We start from the raw sequence: 15,722 nt of genomic DNA on the forward strand, positions 1-15,722 counted from the left end.
GATTACATTGATAAGAAAAAAGCAACAAATTCCCTGCTGCACAGAAAATTACACAGTAAAGTGTTTTGGCTCACTCTGTTACATCTTCCCATCACTGTATGCCAGTAGTTTGAGATTTTATAGATATAAATTTACTTGCTCCTTTTTTTTTCAATTGCTTCTGGTGTATCTGGCCAGCATGCAGTGTCTTCATCCACCTGCAAGCCAGGAATCATGATACTGGGATGTCACACACATCACTTTGCTGCAGCAGCACACTCAGCAAGGCAGAGCTACACCTCTAGTTATTCTTTTTTTTTCTGTATACATCCCAAATTGTATATTCTGTAATATTTCTGTAATCAGGTAGTGAAAATTATTTAAGTGATGTATAAAAAAAATAAATATTAAATATTAATATTTAACTAAAATCACTAATGGTGATTTCCCACAATTTTTTGGTTGGATTTATCAAAACCCACTACTGTTACATCCAAGTAGCTGCAAGAGGATATGTTATGCTACTCACAGCCCAGTAACAACAGAGTGCATTGACACTGCTGGGTCTGAGCTGGAAAAACGAGGACTAGCATCTCTACAAGCCAAAGTCAGCCCTTAGAGGGCTGGTAAGATTGCATATTTAACATCCAGTATGTTTTCAGCAAGAACAGGCACCTTGAAAGGAGGGACAGAGAAGAGGCATAACCCTTGTCATGATAATTCTCTCCTTTGAAAAAGCTTAGGGGCATAGAAATGTGGGCAACCTCTGTAGAGGATTCCAGTGCAGCCTTCAATCCACGACTGCATTGCTGGTTTGCTGCCTAAGCTTCAGCCTCTCTGAAATACAGACTTGCAGCTTGGCACTGTTGTATTTCAATCAATCGCTTGGTCGAGGATCAGAATGTCATAAATAAAAGAAGCTGAGACCATAAATTTCTGCAGAGATGTAAAATCAAAGGGAACAATCCAACAGACTCCCAAGGGGTAGGAGGCTGACACATATTCCAGCTGTTTATATTTCTGCTATGAGATGCTTGTTCATTTTAACTTCTTCACTTCTGCACAGATTGCCAGAGCCACAATTCCAAACAACTGAAAATACCAGTGTGGGTCTGGCATTTTGTTTTGTGCTCTACAATAAAAGGCTGCAGAAGAAAAAAAAAAAACCTGTGATTGATCAAATTTGTCCACAGCTGAAATCCCAGCCCCACCAGCACAGCACCCCAATGCCTGGCAGGTGAGTTACTTGCAAAGACAGGGACAGAAAGGCAGCAAATCACCTATGGACACAGCTTTATCTACATCAAGGACTTAAAGCATCAGCACACACTCCTCATGAGAAGATGCAGCAAAGTAACGCTACCCACCTTTATTGAGGAAGAATGGGGAAATTTAGCTTGTATTTGTAGTGTGGTATTTTTGTTTCTGACACAAAAGGAACTACAAAACATCCCCTTGCTAATAAGAAAAATTAGTTCTGAAAGCATGCTCCAAAAGCAAAGCACCTAAAGCCTAATTTTGCACATAATAAAGTGTCTTTTTTCCAACTGGGATAAAATAAGGTGGGTCACTCCACCTCCAGTCTCACAAGTAGGAGTGAAATGTACCCAAACTGCAAGATTTTGGGAGCCATGCACAGTAAATAACTGCATCCTCCACTAATTCCACTTGCATGCTAAAGATTGTCCCTCATAGAGCTGGCAAAAGGCAGAAGAATCCTTCTGTGTGCTAAGATCTAAACCTTTTCAGGATATAAAAACCCTCAAAAGATATTACATACCCCAGTGTGGCTCAAAAAAACAACTCAGTAGTTTGTCTAAAACCAGAGGACCCTGTAGTCTTACATGCCCAAAATCCAGAAGCCTGGGGTGGATCAATTTTCTGGTTTTAATCTTAATTTCTAGTGTTCCGTTTTCTGCTAAAAAAATAATAATAATAAAAAATACAGGCTTGATCGTTTGGCTTTGCTCTGTTTTGTTTTCAAAGGGGAAGAGCTTGATTGGAGTTTACAAATTGTTCCAGTGATATGCTTCTTCCAGTGTGGTCACCACCAAAATAAGAGCTTTCAAAAATAAGGTAGAGCAAAGAGTGATCTTTGTTTTCCGTATTTTGTTAGAAAATATTATTTTTGTTATCAATATTTGGGTTAAAAAAAAACAAACAAAAAATCAGATATTAAATTCCCTAAAGGTGAATTACCACAGCAGGATCCATATAAAAAATGTGCAGAGCAAAGCCACTGCAGCACTGTGGCTCCTCTTCCCACTGTGCTGCATTAGCACAGGACAGCAAGCTTTAGGGAGCACAGCCATAATTTGATTAGTGCCCACTTTACACGACACAATTAAATTGCTTTTATACTACAAAAGAAATAAAGTTGCTATTTTTTCAAAGTTTTTGACCTCGTAGCACGGCAAGCCATAAATTGAGATATTTCCCCAAACAAAGCAGGTATGTGAGCTCACTGCTGCTGGTGACAGGCAGAGAGAGACCCAAACAGGTCTTTTCCCTTCCTCCTCTTCCCATCCCCCTTGTAATCCTGCCCACACCACTCTGCTGCTCTTTCCCAACCACAAACAGTGGCTGCTGGGCCAGATTATCAAGGGAGACATCTGTTTGACTGATAGACAAAACAGGAAAACACCATGGGCACACTCGTTTTGTTTACAGACAACAGTTTTTCTAATTCATCTCTTAATTTCCAGAAGAAATTCTGCTGGCCTGTAGAACTAACCAAGAAATCTACAGATTTCAGCCTGAAACTGCATTTTAATCTAATTCTTAGAAGTTGACCAGACATAAAACCTGTACACTGCAAAAGATTTAAGCTTCTCATTCCAGGTATCAACAGGGCAGACTTGAGCAATGAATCCGAAATTAAGAAAAATTCAAGTTTTGATTTCCAATTTTTTTTAATGTCATTGGAAACAGTTTGTATTTGAGTCATTACAGAAATTTTTCAGTTCTCTTGGAGATTCTACACTACAGAGATTCTAAGTTGCATGGGAAAGCTTACTTAAATACAAGAGGCTCATTAGTTTAAATAAATTGTTAAAATAATTCAGTTACCACCTGGTACAACCTGCCAAAAGCACACATAGACCTCAGCTCTTCTGCAAATCTGGGAACTGTTTCTCCTGCTTTTCACTGTTATCCCTGAACTGCAAATTCTCTTTCCCACATTTTAGTTTCAACCTGCTTATTGCATATAAATGTGACAGAGAAAGGTTATTTCATCAGAAGGCAGAAGGGAGGGAGCCCAGCCCTGGGCACAGGGTACCTGGCCACCCACCTTATCAAATATTGCCCCCTGCAGTACTTCCTGCAAAAACATCCAATGGACAAATCCATCTGTTTTACTCCTGAAGATTTTCCAGCTTACTGGACTGCTCTGAGCCTGCAGCAATCGTGAATTTGCTATTTTATTCACTCTGAAGTTCGTTTTCTGTTTCATGAGCCTTTTTGTTCCCCCAAGGGTCCTCTCCTGGCATGACCTGGTGCTCCCACATCAACCCACCAAAGGAGAGATTTTATTCCCATTCACTATTTGGGCCAGAGTAAAGAGAATTAAATCCTGCCCTACTCAAACAAGGCACAGAACAGTACCTAAAAAAAACACAACTTAAAGGCAACTTACTCTCCTGTAACCATTAGAAGTGGGACTTCACACCTTTAAAAGCCTAAAAAAATATTTGGTAAATGCCTATTTTCTTTCAGGTGGAGCTCTCTTTCCCTTAGAGAGAAGTCTCTGCTCTTCAGATACCTGGTCTCCAACTTTCCTCATTACACAGCAGAAATTTTACTAACTGCATTATTGGTCGAGTCAAACAAGTTAAAATGCCAACTTTTTAAACTTTGACATATAAATAGAAAATCTTCAAGTCCTCCTGTGAGTTTCAGCACTCAAACCAAATAGGAAGAGGCATCTAAGTGTTTAGGAAAGGATGCCACTGAAGTTAGTAGTGACAAGCTGTTCAGATTGGAACTGGTAAATACGCAATATAAGAAATAGGAAAAGGAAATATTTAGAACCGAGCGATGCCAAAATTGCAATCAGCAAATGGAAGGCTAAATGTGCTGAGCAAATCTGGATGCTTTTTTTATTATTTATTTTTATTGTTTGAGCTGTGCCATATAACCATCTCGTTACAAGAACGGATCAATAACAGCTCCCGGCCACCCCGCTGCAGTGTCGTGTCACACCTCCAACAGGATTTCGGTGGAAGGGATGTGTTCAACTCCACTGAGAAAAGAAGTGCTGGCCTGTTTCTGCTTCTTTGGGTTTGAAAAACCTGGATGCTTGAAGCCAGTGGGGATTTGTGATATCCAAGACACGAGAGAGATGAGGATTTTAGAATGTGTGGGGGGCTGCGAACAGTCACTACCACGCACTGAAGTTCTCGATCATGCAGCGATGTAGGTGAGAACAAAGTGACTGCATGAAGGTGCCTGACACCCATCTTCTGGAGGTGACACTCCCCAAATCCCTGAGCCCAGTGCTGAGGCTGCAGTGGGAATGCAGAGCCAGAGGGACACACATGTGGTGGCTGGCAGGGAGGGCAGGTGAGTGTCACCACCTCGCTCATGCCAGCCAAAGCCACCAAAAGCAGCTTTTTACTGCCATTTATTGCCAGTAAAGCTCCATTTACTGCCAGTAAAGCAGGAAGAGGACAGGTGAACATAGGAGGAGAGAAGCAGCGGGGACACATCTTCCTTTGTAGAGATCCAGAAGCAGTGGGAGGTGTTGATGGCATGAAATGTTTCTGTTTCAGGCTGGAGAATGCAAAAGAATGGCTTCATAAATTATTCTCTGTTCTGAAGGAAGAGTGAATAGACTTGAAGGACAGGTGATGTCTCTGAAATATGCAAATAGAGCTGAGCTGGTCCAAGCAATTACCTTTCCACTGCCTGGAACTTCAGACTGAAAGGAATGACTCACAAGAAACAAAAGACATGCTAAAAGGTAGAAGATGACGAAGGAAGACTGCATCAAGAGGAGAATGGAGACAGCATGGAAAAGAATATTCCTGACCTCCTACTAACAGCTGTTCTTGGGAAAAAGAACAAAACAACCCACAACACACAGTAAGACCATGCCAACACAGAAGGGCTGAATTGCAAAACATCCTGAAAGGCAGTTGTGATTACTGGTTCTAGACAAACACAGCCATGAGATTCCCTGGCTTCATGGATGTAAAGACAATGGACCTCACCTCAAATATCCTCAAGGTTACTTGTTAATTTTAAAGATTTTCCAGCAAATAAAATTGCTGAAAGTAAGTGCAGTATGATCATTTCTTCCCAGGTTTTAGACAAAGCTCTGAAAGTGAAGATTAGCCAGAACTATGGGACAAACTGCAGACAGCAAGGGTGAAAAAAGCCACGAAACCACATTGAAAACAATGATACTGTCAAAAAGATACTGTCAAAAATGGCACAGAAACTTCAGAGAGAAGAGAACAGCTATGCTGCTGCCTCTCCACATTCAGCTGTCTCCTAATGAAGTCTGGGTCCTCCAAAGTCAGTGCAGGAACAGGAAGCAGCAGGTGAGATTTGGGCTGCTGTTAGAGTTCTCATTGCTTCTGGACACAAATTCACTGCATCAGAACTCTTTTACTTTGATTTTTTTTTTTTTCTTAAACCATCCAAAACAAAGATACCAAATTAAAGCAGGTTACTCTGATGTGTTATAATAAAGAAACTTCAATATGAAAGAATGAATCAATGGTGAAACAAGAAAAATGAATAAAGAAGTGGATCTATTTGGACTGCACAAGAAATACTGCATTTAGTTCCATTCTATTTATTAACACAAACACTGACAGCCTGAAGGCTGCAGAACAGCAGCAAATCTGCTGAAGGAAAAATGAACCTATGAAAAAAAAAAAAAGCAGTTTTAAGCTTAAAATGTTACTAAAGGATCAAAACAATAAAGCCCTTTTGCAGATATACGGAACAGGAGACTGAGGAGGATTTAAAATAACACAAAACAACAACTTTAATGGATGAGATGAACGGCTGAAGAAAAAGTAAGTTGGGAACATTGAGAAAGCTTTAAAATAGCAAAATCCACGAGGATGCACAATAAGAAATTGAAGGCTGTTGTACTATAATTACTATTTATGATTCATAATGATATGAAAGCCAAACTTTTCAAATTTGTAAGGTGCACTTTATGCTGCTTTTAACCCAGCATTTGGAGTATTTAATTCACAATCTATGGAACGTAAGAAAAACCTGAAGGAACCCAGCAGATGAGCACGTAAAGAAGACACAATGACAGTGATGAAGCACCTTGTAATGTACCCACAGCTCTTTTCTATAAATCCAATTTGAAATTTGAAGACTAAAGTAGCTATTTTATCTCCATCCCCTGACAGATGCATCTCCATCATTTTAAAGAACAGAGCTCCCTCTCGTGGCTCCAGAACGTGGATTTGGTGAGGAGAAGGAAAACCAGGAGAGCAGCATGAGATGCACCAGAGAGGACTCCTGAGAGCATTTTGCTCCTATAAAAGTGGAATTAAAAGGATGATGTAGTAAGGACAGGTGAACTCTTGTGAAGAATTTGTTGTTAAGGTAACCTCTTCACCTTAGGGGAAGAGGGGAGGAACAGTGCTGACAACCTTTCTTTGTTTGCTGTATGGGTTCTTTAAAATATTTGTTTTGTAAAAACATATTACTCCTTTTTCCTGGCTCACAATTTTTTAACCTGAAGCTCACAACTCTGACAGTAAGCATTTCTCTGAGGCAAGGAAGTGAATACCCAAAAAAGCTAAGCCTTTCACCGTGCTGAAAAATCTGTTCAGGAAAGCACTGAGTGTTTTGTTTGAACTGTTTATTTTCATTTAAAAATTAATATTCATGTGTTTCACTTGACACATACTTCATTCAGGATTATACACGGATGTTTACAAATTACTTTATTTCTGTATGAGAATTTTAGCCTGGACAAGAATTTACCCAGAAAGCAGCCAACTTTAGCTAACTGCACAGCACATGAAACTATTTCCTCCAAGGGCATTAAAAAGGATTTTTTTCTACATGACAACCTTTCTTTGCTGCAAAAACACTATGAATGGCATGAAAAATGAATTAGTGAAGAAAAAAAAATTAACCTTAAGTCTCAAGAACATCATCAGAAGTCAACTCAAAATCAAATTCTTGATTCATAGGGTTGTGCCCACACAAGATTTTGCTTCCAAAGCACAGGAGCAGAGAAGAACAAATTTCCTACCATGTGAAGAAATTACCATGCCTACAGAATTTTACTATTAGTGAAATATCTCCACTCTATTTCCAAAGGTTATACTTTTTCTAAAGAGCAATCCTCTTTAAAAATTGTATAAAAGTCAGTCTATAAACAGGAGATATCCTTAAGGATTCAATCAAGTAATAAACCTGGTAGACGAAAGACAAATTAATTAAAATGACAGTACAGTCTCCCTGTAACACACAGCTACAGACTTGTTATGTTGGAGTACCTAATCATAATCAGATTTGGTAATTTGCTGCATGGAAACAAAAAGGAAACATTTTTAGAATTGATCATTCAGTTCATGTCACTTTCATGGAGATTGCTTTCTATTGATCAACATTTTAAATAGTAGTTGAAAAGAGAAGGATGAGAAAAGGATAAAAAGTATCTTTACATGCTAAATACAGCATGAACCAATAAGAGCAAAATAAATTAGATCACTACAGCCAAACCGACCCTGTGCATGCGCTCGCTGTAAAATGAAGACCATTATGAATGAAAGAGATGGTTCTTCATGCTTCAATCATAACAAAAGGAGAGTTTTAAAAACGAATTTAGACTTTAATCTGCTCAGAATGAAGTTTTCCATGCAGCAATTAAAGCCTGTGAGAAGCTGAACCATTGTCAGCTTCACGAAGAGAAACGCTGGTTTGTTTTCCGAACAGTATTTCCACGCTTCCTACCTGTGGATTCCAACTGGGGTCGAGTTTTTTCACGGCAGCGATGTACTCCTGCATGGCTTGGTGAGGGCTGGTATCTCCCAGGGCTTTCCAAGCCTCCCTAGGAGCAACAGCAAAACAACAGTGAGCCCCCCAGAGACAGCACAAGGTGTTTTTATAGTGACATCAACACAGCAAACAGATTCATCAAAGTCCTTTCAGGGCATGCAAAGCCATCTTTCATTCAGCTTGAAATGGTCAACTTTTCTCTGAGGCTATGAATGGCCACTGTCAGTGCAGCTCTGTTGTGAAAAGATCTTTCAGGGGATCCTGATCCAGGCTGGAACACACTTTGTGTTCACAGAGCTGCAGCTATTTTCACATTTTTGCTGTATGCACATCAGTTCTGGATGAAGACAGTAAATACAGGAATCTGGTATTTCACATCTCTATCAGGCATAGCAGCAAAGATTTCCCTGTTAATCAAAGGGTTTTAAAGCCATCTCAGTGGTGGCTCTGCGAGCTGACATCCCCTAGGTCCATAATTTGTCAACAGATGAGACAAGATGCAACAAAAAGGAGAGCCAGAACTGCTAGGAATGACAAGGATTTCCTCTTACCATTTCTGCTTTCCCTCAAAATCAAAGAAGCCTGGCTTGGGGGTGTTACAGGTTCCAAGTTTCACCTAGAGAAAAGAAATTTCCTTCTGTCAGAACAAAACAAAGGGGACTTGTGCAAGGAAGATTCTGTGTTCTGATGGCTTCAGGGTAATAGTGTCATAAGGCCAGAAGAAAGGTTTTTTTGGGAAACAACTTCACCAACCCCATCTTACCCCTGCTTTAGCACCTCTGCATCCCTGGGTTTTCTTTGCATCATGCACAGGAAGCAATTTTGCTGTGCAGCTCATTTCTTTTGCATGCATTACCCACAGGGATAACCAGTGAGTGATTTCTCACTAATGTCATGTTTATTACCCAGCCAAATGCCTCATCCTCCACCAGTATAAAGAAAAATTCTGTTGATTAGGGTTTCTACAGAGATGATTATTTGTTACGGCTGAAATTCACCTGCTTCCGCACAAAGCTCGAGTAAACAGACTTTGCTTAATTATTTTCAAGGTCCCCTGGAAGGCAAGGGGACAAACTTGGAGCAAAGGAATGCCAGGCAGCTCCTGAATTTGCTCCGAGGCACCTGGCTGCAGGAAGCACTGCATGAGAGACAAGTCAAGGCCTGAGTGCCAGAGATGAAGCAATCTGTCAGAAGCAAGGCAGAAATTAATATGTGTGTGTGTGGAGGTGAAATTAAAAAAAAAAAAACCACAAGGAAGAAAGGGAACGAGCCAGAACCCAGGGATAGATATATGGAAAAAAGTGTCATAGCCAGTGTAAACCAGACTTGGTGTCAGTGGGATTCAGGCCGTTTTCCACAGGTAAAATTTTGTTTTTAACACAAGGATGACGGGTGAAAGGCTAGAAGTGAGAGCTGAAGCAGAGCAGCAGCTCCTGGGAAGAAGTTATCACAGCAAGGCTGGGCACAGACCCCAGGGAGGGGACACAGGCACATCCTGGAGGTGGGCAAAGGCTTCTGGAGAAATGTTTTGTTAGCCAAGCAAAACCAAACTGCATCCAGCAAATATTTTATGAAATATGCTCAAGTGTTCAGGCAGGTGAAGTGCTTAAATCAACTAACAATTCTTCACCTTAACAGGGTGGGGATTTTATGCTGAGGATGGAAGCATTAATCAGGCTTTAAAGAGAGCATGCCCATGCTGAGAGATATTTATTAGTTACACTATGTTTTCATTTAAAGTGTTAGAGGATATGAGTGACTGTAACTGAAATTAATTTTCTGTACATCTGACTGTCTCCCAGTGAGCAATTCATCCAAATTAGAACATCTTAGCTGGCCTTTCAAACAACATACTGCATTTCATGGAGAAATAGGAGAATAGGCTAGCAACAGTTAAGTTCTATAAATCAGTCACAATTCATGTAGTCTAAATGTTTTTTTTTTTCTATGCTCTGAGGTGGATTGGGCCACTTGTTTTAAAAAGCAAAACAAGCTAGGGAATAAAATGCAAATTCATTATGTGTATGGAAAATGCCTGCTTGGCAATTCTTTAGTTCAACAGCCAACCTGCAGAAATTGGCCAAGATAGATAAAAAAATAAATCTGTTTTAATACTAATTTTCCACTGTCATCATCAAAACACGACAGCAGTTTCCTCTCTGGAGATTTGGCACTCAAAGGCTGTTCTAGCATTGGGGAAGACTCTTAGTAACATTGATAGTAATACAAATCAAGGAACAGTAGTTAAATTTCATCCATCAAGAGGGGAAAAAAGTGCACTTGTGCCCTGCTTGCTATTTTAAGGTACATTAAAAAGGCTTGCAGTGGTTTTGTTGGAAAGAATAAAACACGAGATTTTGGCTCCTCTCTTTTTGCTGCAAGACTCAAAATGCAGGTAAAACCAACGAGGAATTTAATATATAAGGACACCTGAGCCTGACAGCTGAGGAAGGAGTTAAACATGTCAATACTGACAAAAATGGCAAAATTTTGTGCAGGACTCTGTTCTCCTGCTACTTCCCTAGAGGACCTCAAAATGTGTTTTACTCCATAGCCAGCACAAAGCCAAAAGCCTGTATTAGTATTTTAAATTAAGACTTTCTCATTCTGTGTCCAGAAAATAATTATTGAAGGTCTCTAGGGTGCTGACTGGTTACTTGATGCTCAGCTCTGCTCATTTACAGTTCATCAGCTGCATTAAAAGAACATGACAGCCAGAATGCATTAAAAACTTCCTGGTATTTGTTCTGCATGCAGAGTTGCCTGCAGGCACTATTCTCCTGAGCTGCACAAATGTGACTCAGGCAGTGTCTGCAGTTATCTCCATCTGTGGCCAAAATAAATTTGTAAACCTTGGATGAGGCCTCCACCTGAGAGCTGAAGGTCAGTGACATTCAGAAAAGGGAGAGTGCTCAGAGGTGTGTTAATGCTGCTCACCATCCCCAAACACCTTCAGCTGCTGCTCCACACCGTGAGAAACCTTGAGATTCTCCTCACACCTTACTCCACCACTGGTTCTCCCTCCCTGGTGGTGGTTAAATGGCTCTTTGCTAATTTTTCTGCCAATATATTTATACAATGGTGTGTTCCAGCCAAATATTCCTACCTGACTGTAAATCTTGTAAGGTGAATTGTATTTGCAGCCTTCCTGTGGAGCAGTAACAGGAACAGAACCTCCATGGACAGCAGGACTAAGCTCTCACTGTACACAAGCCAAGGAAGCTAAATTGCTTTTTCAAGACAGCAATTCCTGCCTGTTCCTGCCCACAGCTCTGCCCCAAGCCATGGGAAAGCCCTGACTGAAAATGGGGTGTAAGGAAGGACAAGCAAACACCAGCCACAGAAAAAGGGTCATGATGGCCAAGGGACTGCAGATCCCAGAGACACAGAAAGTGACACTGGTAACAACCAAGTCAGTGCCATCACACTGGAACCTGCAGGCAGAAATTCTTGTGTTCAGGGCAGGCTCGTGGCATCACATTCCACAACACCTGTGAGACATCATGCAGAATTGGTATTATATCCTTGAGCCCATGCTCAGAGACACTACAGGCCCTGTTTTGCCATCAACACTGGATTTCCAGCTTGCCAGCACCTCTCAGCATTTCCATAGACACATCCTCCTCCTCCTGGCAGGGCAGTTTTTCCAGCTCAATAATTCCCAGCAAGTTCTGGATCTCCTCCCCTACCTAAATCACCACATTGGTCTCCCTTACTGCATCTTCTGAACATCAGATTTTTACATCCTCCTCTTGATGGGCAAGCACTCCCTTCACTTCACCACCACACACACAAGGTCCAGACTAGTGATTTGCCCAAAGCCACACAGAAAGCAGAGGAAGGAAAGAAAAATCCCTCCCAGTCCAGAGCCTTATGACTAGTCTGTTCCTCCTGTTGTGGGACAGAGTCATAAACTCAGCAACATCTTCTGAAAACCTCACTGGAGATGACAACCAAGCAATTCCCCTATTTTCAGGTCTCTGACACATAAACAAAATCAGAGAGAAAAGTAATAAAATCCTGAAATGGCCTCCAATAAAAGGTAATAAAATTCCAGGAAAATGCCTATATACCCAAATAGTTTGAAATAAATAATATCCAGTATTTTAACAGAGAGCTCAGCTGTTACTGTCACCTCTTTTATGACGGTGCTGTATCTTAAATCAAAGCTTTTAGTGACACAAACCACTAAACTGGGAAAAGACAAGGATGCCAAATCAAGGACAGTGGACAGATCTGAGTCAGCACCTTTTGTGTGCCAGCAATTCCACCGTCCACTGGGGTAATATATTAGCAGCTCATTATGCACCCTGATACGGCTGCTGTAATTAAATCCAGAAAACTTGCATGAAGCACCCTCGTTTTCATTTAAAGCACAAAATGCTACAAAACTTAAAGATAGCAGGGGATATAATCCTGCAGTGGCTGTGCCAGCAAACCTCTCCCATTGCCAGTGGCAGCCCTACACTTCCAGGCACTCTGTAACAGGGGGGGCACCTTTCCGAACTGGGAAGGCACAGAAATCCAGGAGCCAAGCACAGCCTGAAACCAAGGAGCACAAAAGCACTTGCTGTCACATCCTGCTTGCTCAGGGACACAGGAGAAGGACACAGAAGTGCCCTGTTCTTCTCAGTGAAAGGCAACTGGAAATCCGTGCTGACAAAGTGTTAATTGTCAGCTTTTCCTGACTCTTGTGAGACAGCTTCTGATTTTTGCAATTTTTAACATTAAACTCTTATTGGTCTTACAGAGCTAACATCAGGAAACCCTCTGTAGTCTGTGCACAATCACGAGCTGACAAGCAAGCAATCCCTTCCTATTTCCACCCAGGATAGTCACAAAGCATTTGAAACAGAGCAAAAAATAAAGATGTTATTTGCAACAAGCATCCTGAGAATACAGACAAAAAAAAACATAGAAAAGACACCGTTTTCTTCTCATCCTGGGCATTGTAAAATTCTCTTCATATTTTTTTTCTACCCTCCTTCTTCTTACAAGGGAAAGAGAAACCTGGAGTCCTGTTTAAGCGCTAAGACAGTCTGAAAACAAAACCTCACGTGACCAGCCTGCTTTTAACATAATTACTGGTCCACAAACCACAGCCTGGGAGCTGCCAGCTTAGAGGATAATTAAATACTGCACTAAAACATTGAGAGCACTTCTATCTGCATGGCAGTAGTAGGACACAGGTAATCCATATGGGAGGGAAATAAATGGAAGATGTGCACACCCAACTTTGTCTGTTCATCCAAATGAGTGGGATTCACTTCTCAAGCTCCTCTTGCCACACGCTTGAGCCACAGAATCACAGAAGGGTTTGGGTTGAAAGATCACCTAGATCCACCCCCCTGGCATGGACAGGGACACCTTCCACTAGAACAGGTTGCTCAGAGCTCCATCCAGCCTATATTTGTAGTTTTACTCTTTCCTCATCTGGGTGTAACAACACTTAGAGTTTTCTGTTTGTCCAAGTTAAGTGATTGTCCCAGTCCTTTGCAACTGGTGCTTTGTTTGGTTTGTTTTATGTAAGTTCTCCTGCAGGAGCAGGAATAAGTTACATTGTGCGCTCTGACAGGATGCATCCCATAGCTCACAGGGACTGAAGGGAAACGGGGGTTGTGTTCAAAGTTATAACCAGAATCAACCAGCTCAGTTTTGGAGTTGGTTCTCCACACCAATTTCAACATCCACAGTCTGTGCTGAAGCCAAATCAATGCCACAGAATCATTTAGGTGGGAAAATACCTCCAGGATCACTCAGTCCTGCCTTTGGCCAAACACCACCATTCCCACCAAAACCATACGGCAAAGTGTCACATCTTCTTGGTTTCTGAACACTTCCAGGGATGATCATTCCCTGGACAGCCCATTCCAGTGTTTTCCCATTCTCTCAGGCAAGAAGTTTTTCCTAATATCCAACCTGGACCTCTGCTGGCAGAACTTGAGTCTGGTTCCTGTTGTTCAAAGGATGCAGCGTCAGGGCCGCCCACATTGAGCGAGGGTGAGAGGAACAACCACCAGGGTGACGGATTTACAGAATCATTTGGTTTGGAAAAGACCTCTGAGATCACCGAGTCCCACCTTAGACTGATCACCACCTTGACAACCAGACCACGGCGCTAAGGGCCACGTCCAGTTGTTTTTTAAACACCTCTAAGAACAGTGATTCCATCACCGCCCTCCTTCCAATGCCTGATCACCCTTTCAGTGAGGAATTCTTCCTGAAGTCCAACCTGAACTGCACCTGCTCCAGAACATTTCCTTTTGTCCTGGCACATGTTACTCCGGAGAACCCAACCTCCACCTGGCCACAGCCTCCTCTCAGGTGGTTGGAGAAAGCAACAAAGTTCCCCCAGAGCCCCCTTTACTCCAGGCTGAGCTCCCTCAGCTCCTCTTCACCAGATTTGTGCTCCAGACCCTTCCCCAGCTCTGTTCCCTTTCCTGGACATGCTCCACAACCTCAATGTCCTTCCTGAATCGAGGAGCCCAAAACTGAAGGCAGAATTTGAGATGTGGCCTCACCCATGCCCAGCACAGGAGGTCGGTCACTGCCCCGGTCCTGCTGGAACTGAAAATTTCTATTTTCTGTGTTATTTATCACCGGTCACACTATGGCTGATACAGCCTAGGATGCCCTTGGCCTTCTCGGGCTCATGTCAGCATCGCCAGCTCCTTTCCCGCTGGGGCACTTCCCAACCACTCTTCCCCCAAATTTCTCGGGGCTCTATCCCCCCGGACTCCATCCACCTCCACCGCAAGCACAGCCGGCGTCGTCCCGGAGGAAAACACCCCCGCTCCCGCCATCATCCGGGACGCAACTTTCCTCCTCGCCACCGCTGCCACATTTTGGGCCTCAGCCCCGCAGGCAGGTGGCCCCGGGAGAGCCCCAGGCCCGGCCCCTCGGGGCACCGCACCGGTGTCGCCCCTCAGCCCGGCCCGCCCGCCCCGGGGCCGCGCTCAGCCCGCGGGCCGGTCCCGCCTCACCTGCTTGTAGCGGGCGTACAGGTAGAGCAGCTGCTCCTTGCTGGCGTTGGGCAGCAGCGAGGGGAGCCGCTCGGCCGCCTGCTCGAAGAGCGCGGACAGGTCCCGGCCCGGCAGCGCCGCGCCCGTGGCCGCCGCCTCGGAGCCCGAGCTGAGCTCGCCGCCGCTCCCGCCCGCCGCCGACAGCGGGGGCGACGCCATGGCGGCCCGCGCCCGCCCCGGTCCGCCCGGCAACGCGCTCCCCCGCCGCGCCTCGGTACGCGCGGCCGCGCCGCCCGCGGGAAACGCGCGCCGCGCACCAGAGTTCCGGGCGGAGACCTGAACTGAAGGAAATGCCAAAATCGCTGAGGTTTGGGAAAGATCTCCAAGGACATCGAGCCCAAACCTCCCCCCAGCAGCACCAATGTGCTCGTCACTAAACCGTGTCAGCGGTTTTTAGCGCTTACAGGGATGGTGCCGGCCCTCGGCAGGTTGTCCCAAAGATCGACTGCCCTCTCCGTATAAAAACTGTGAAAACCAAAATGCGCTCTTTAAAATTTTTAAAAGTTTCATGAGGGATAAAAGGGATAAAATCTAGCCCTGGGGTGCTTGGCTATCTGCCAAAAGCACACCCTTAGCTTAAAATACTGTTCTTTAGATACTATTACCTTATAGGAGAACATGCATATTCATAAGAATTTATACATATTCACACATTCCTTTAAGTTTTGATGTTCTTTTGCTTGGTTTTAACCTTTGACTTGTGCCGTCTTGTAGATTAAACCGATATATTTTATT

The 15,722-nt window shown here is 43.2% G+C and overlaps 1 protein-coding gene across 2 annotated transcripts in view; it reads right to left on the reverse strand.

Annotated features, from left to right (window-relative positions):
• ACBD6 (acyl-CoA binding domain containing 6) overlaps window positions 1-15,188 on the reverse strand; it is an 81,595-nt gene extending 66,407 nt beyond the window's left edge. For both annotated transcript variants that reach the window (XM_058843092.1, XM_058843091.1), the window contains exons 1-3: window positions 14,949-15,188; window positions 8,517-8,581; window positions 7,921-8,017 (exon numbers count right to left, since the gene is read on the reverse strand). In XM_058843092.1, the coding sequence (XP_058699075.1) occupies window positions 7,921-8,017; window positions 8,517-8,581; window positions 14,949-15,146 (360 nt within the window). In that variant the 5' untranslated portion in view covers window positions 15,147-15,188. The remainder of the gene's footprint in view (window positions 1-7,920; window positions 8,018-8,516; window positions 8,582-14,948) is intronic.
• Window positions 15,189-15,722: the final 534 nt, after the last annotated feature.

Source organism: Poecile atricapillus, chromosome 7 (assembly GCF_030490865.1).
Source record: "Poecile atricapillus isolate bPoeAtr1 chromosome 7, bPoeAtr1.hap1, whole genome shotgun sequence".
NCBI classification, from domain to species: domain Eukaryota; kingdom Metazoa; phylum Chordata; class Aves; order Passeriformes; family Paridae; genus Poecile; species Poecile atricapillus.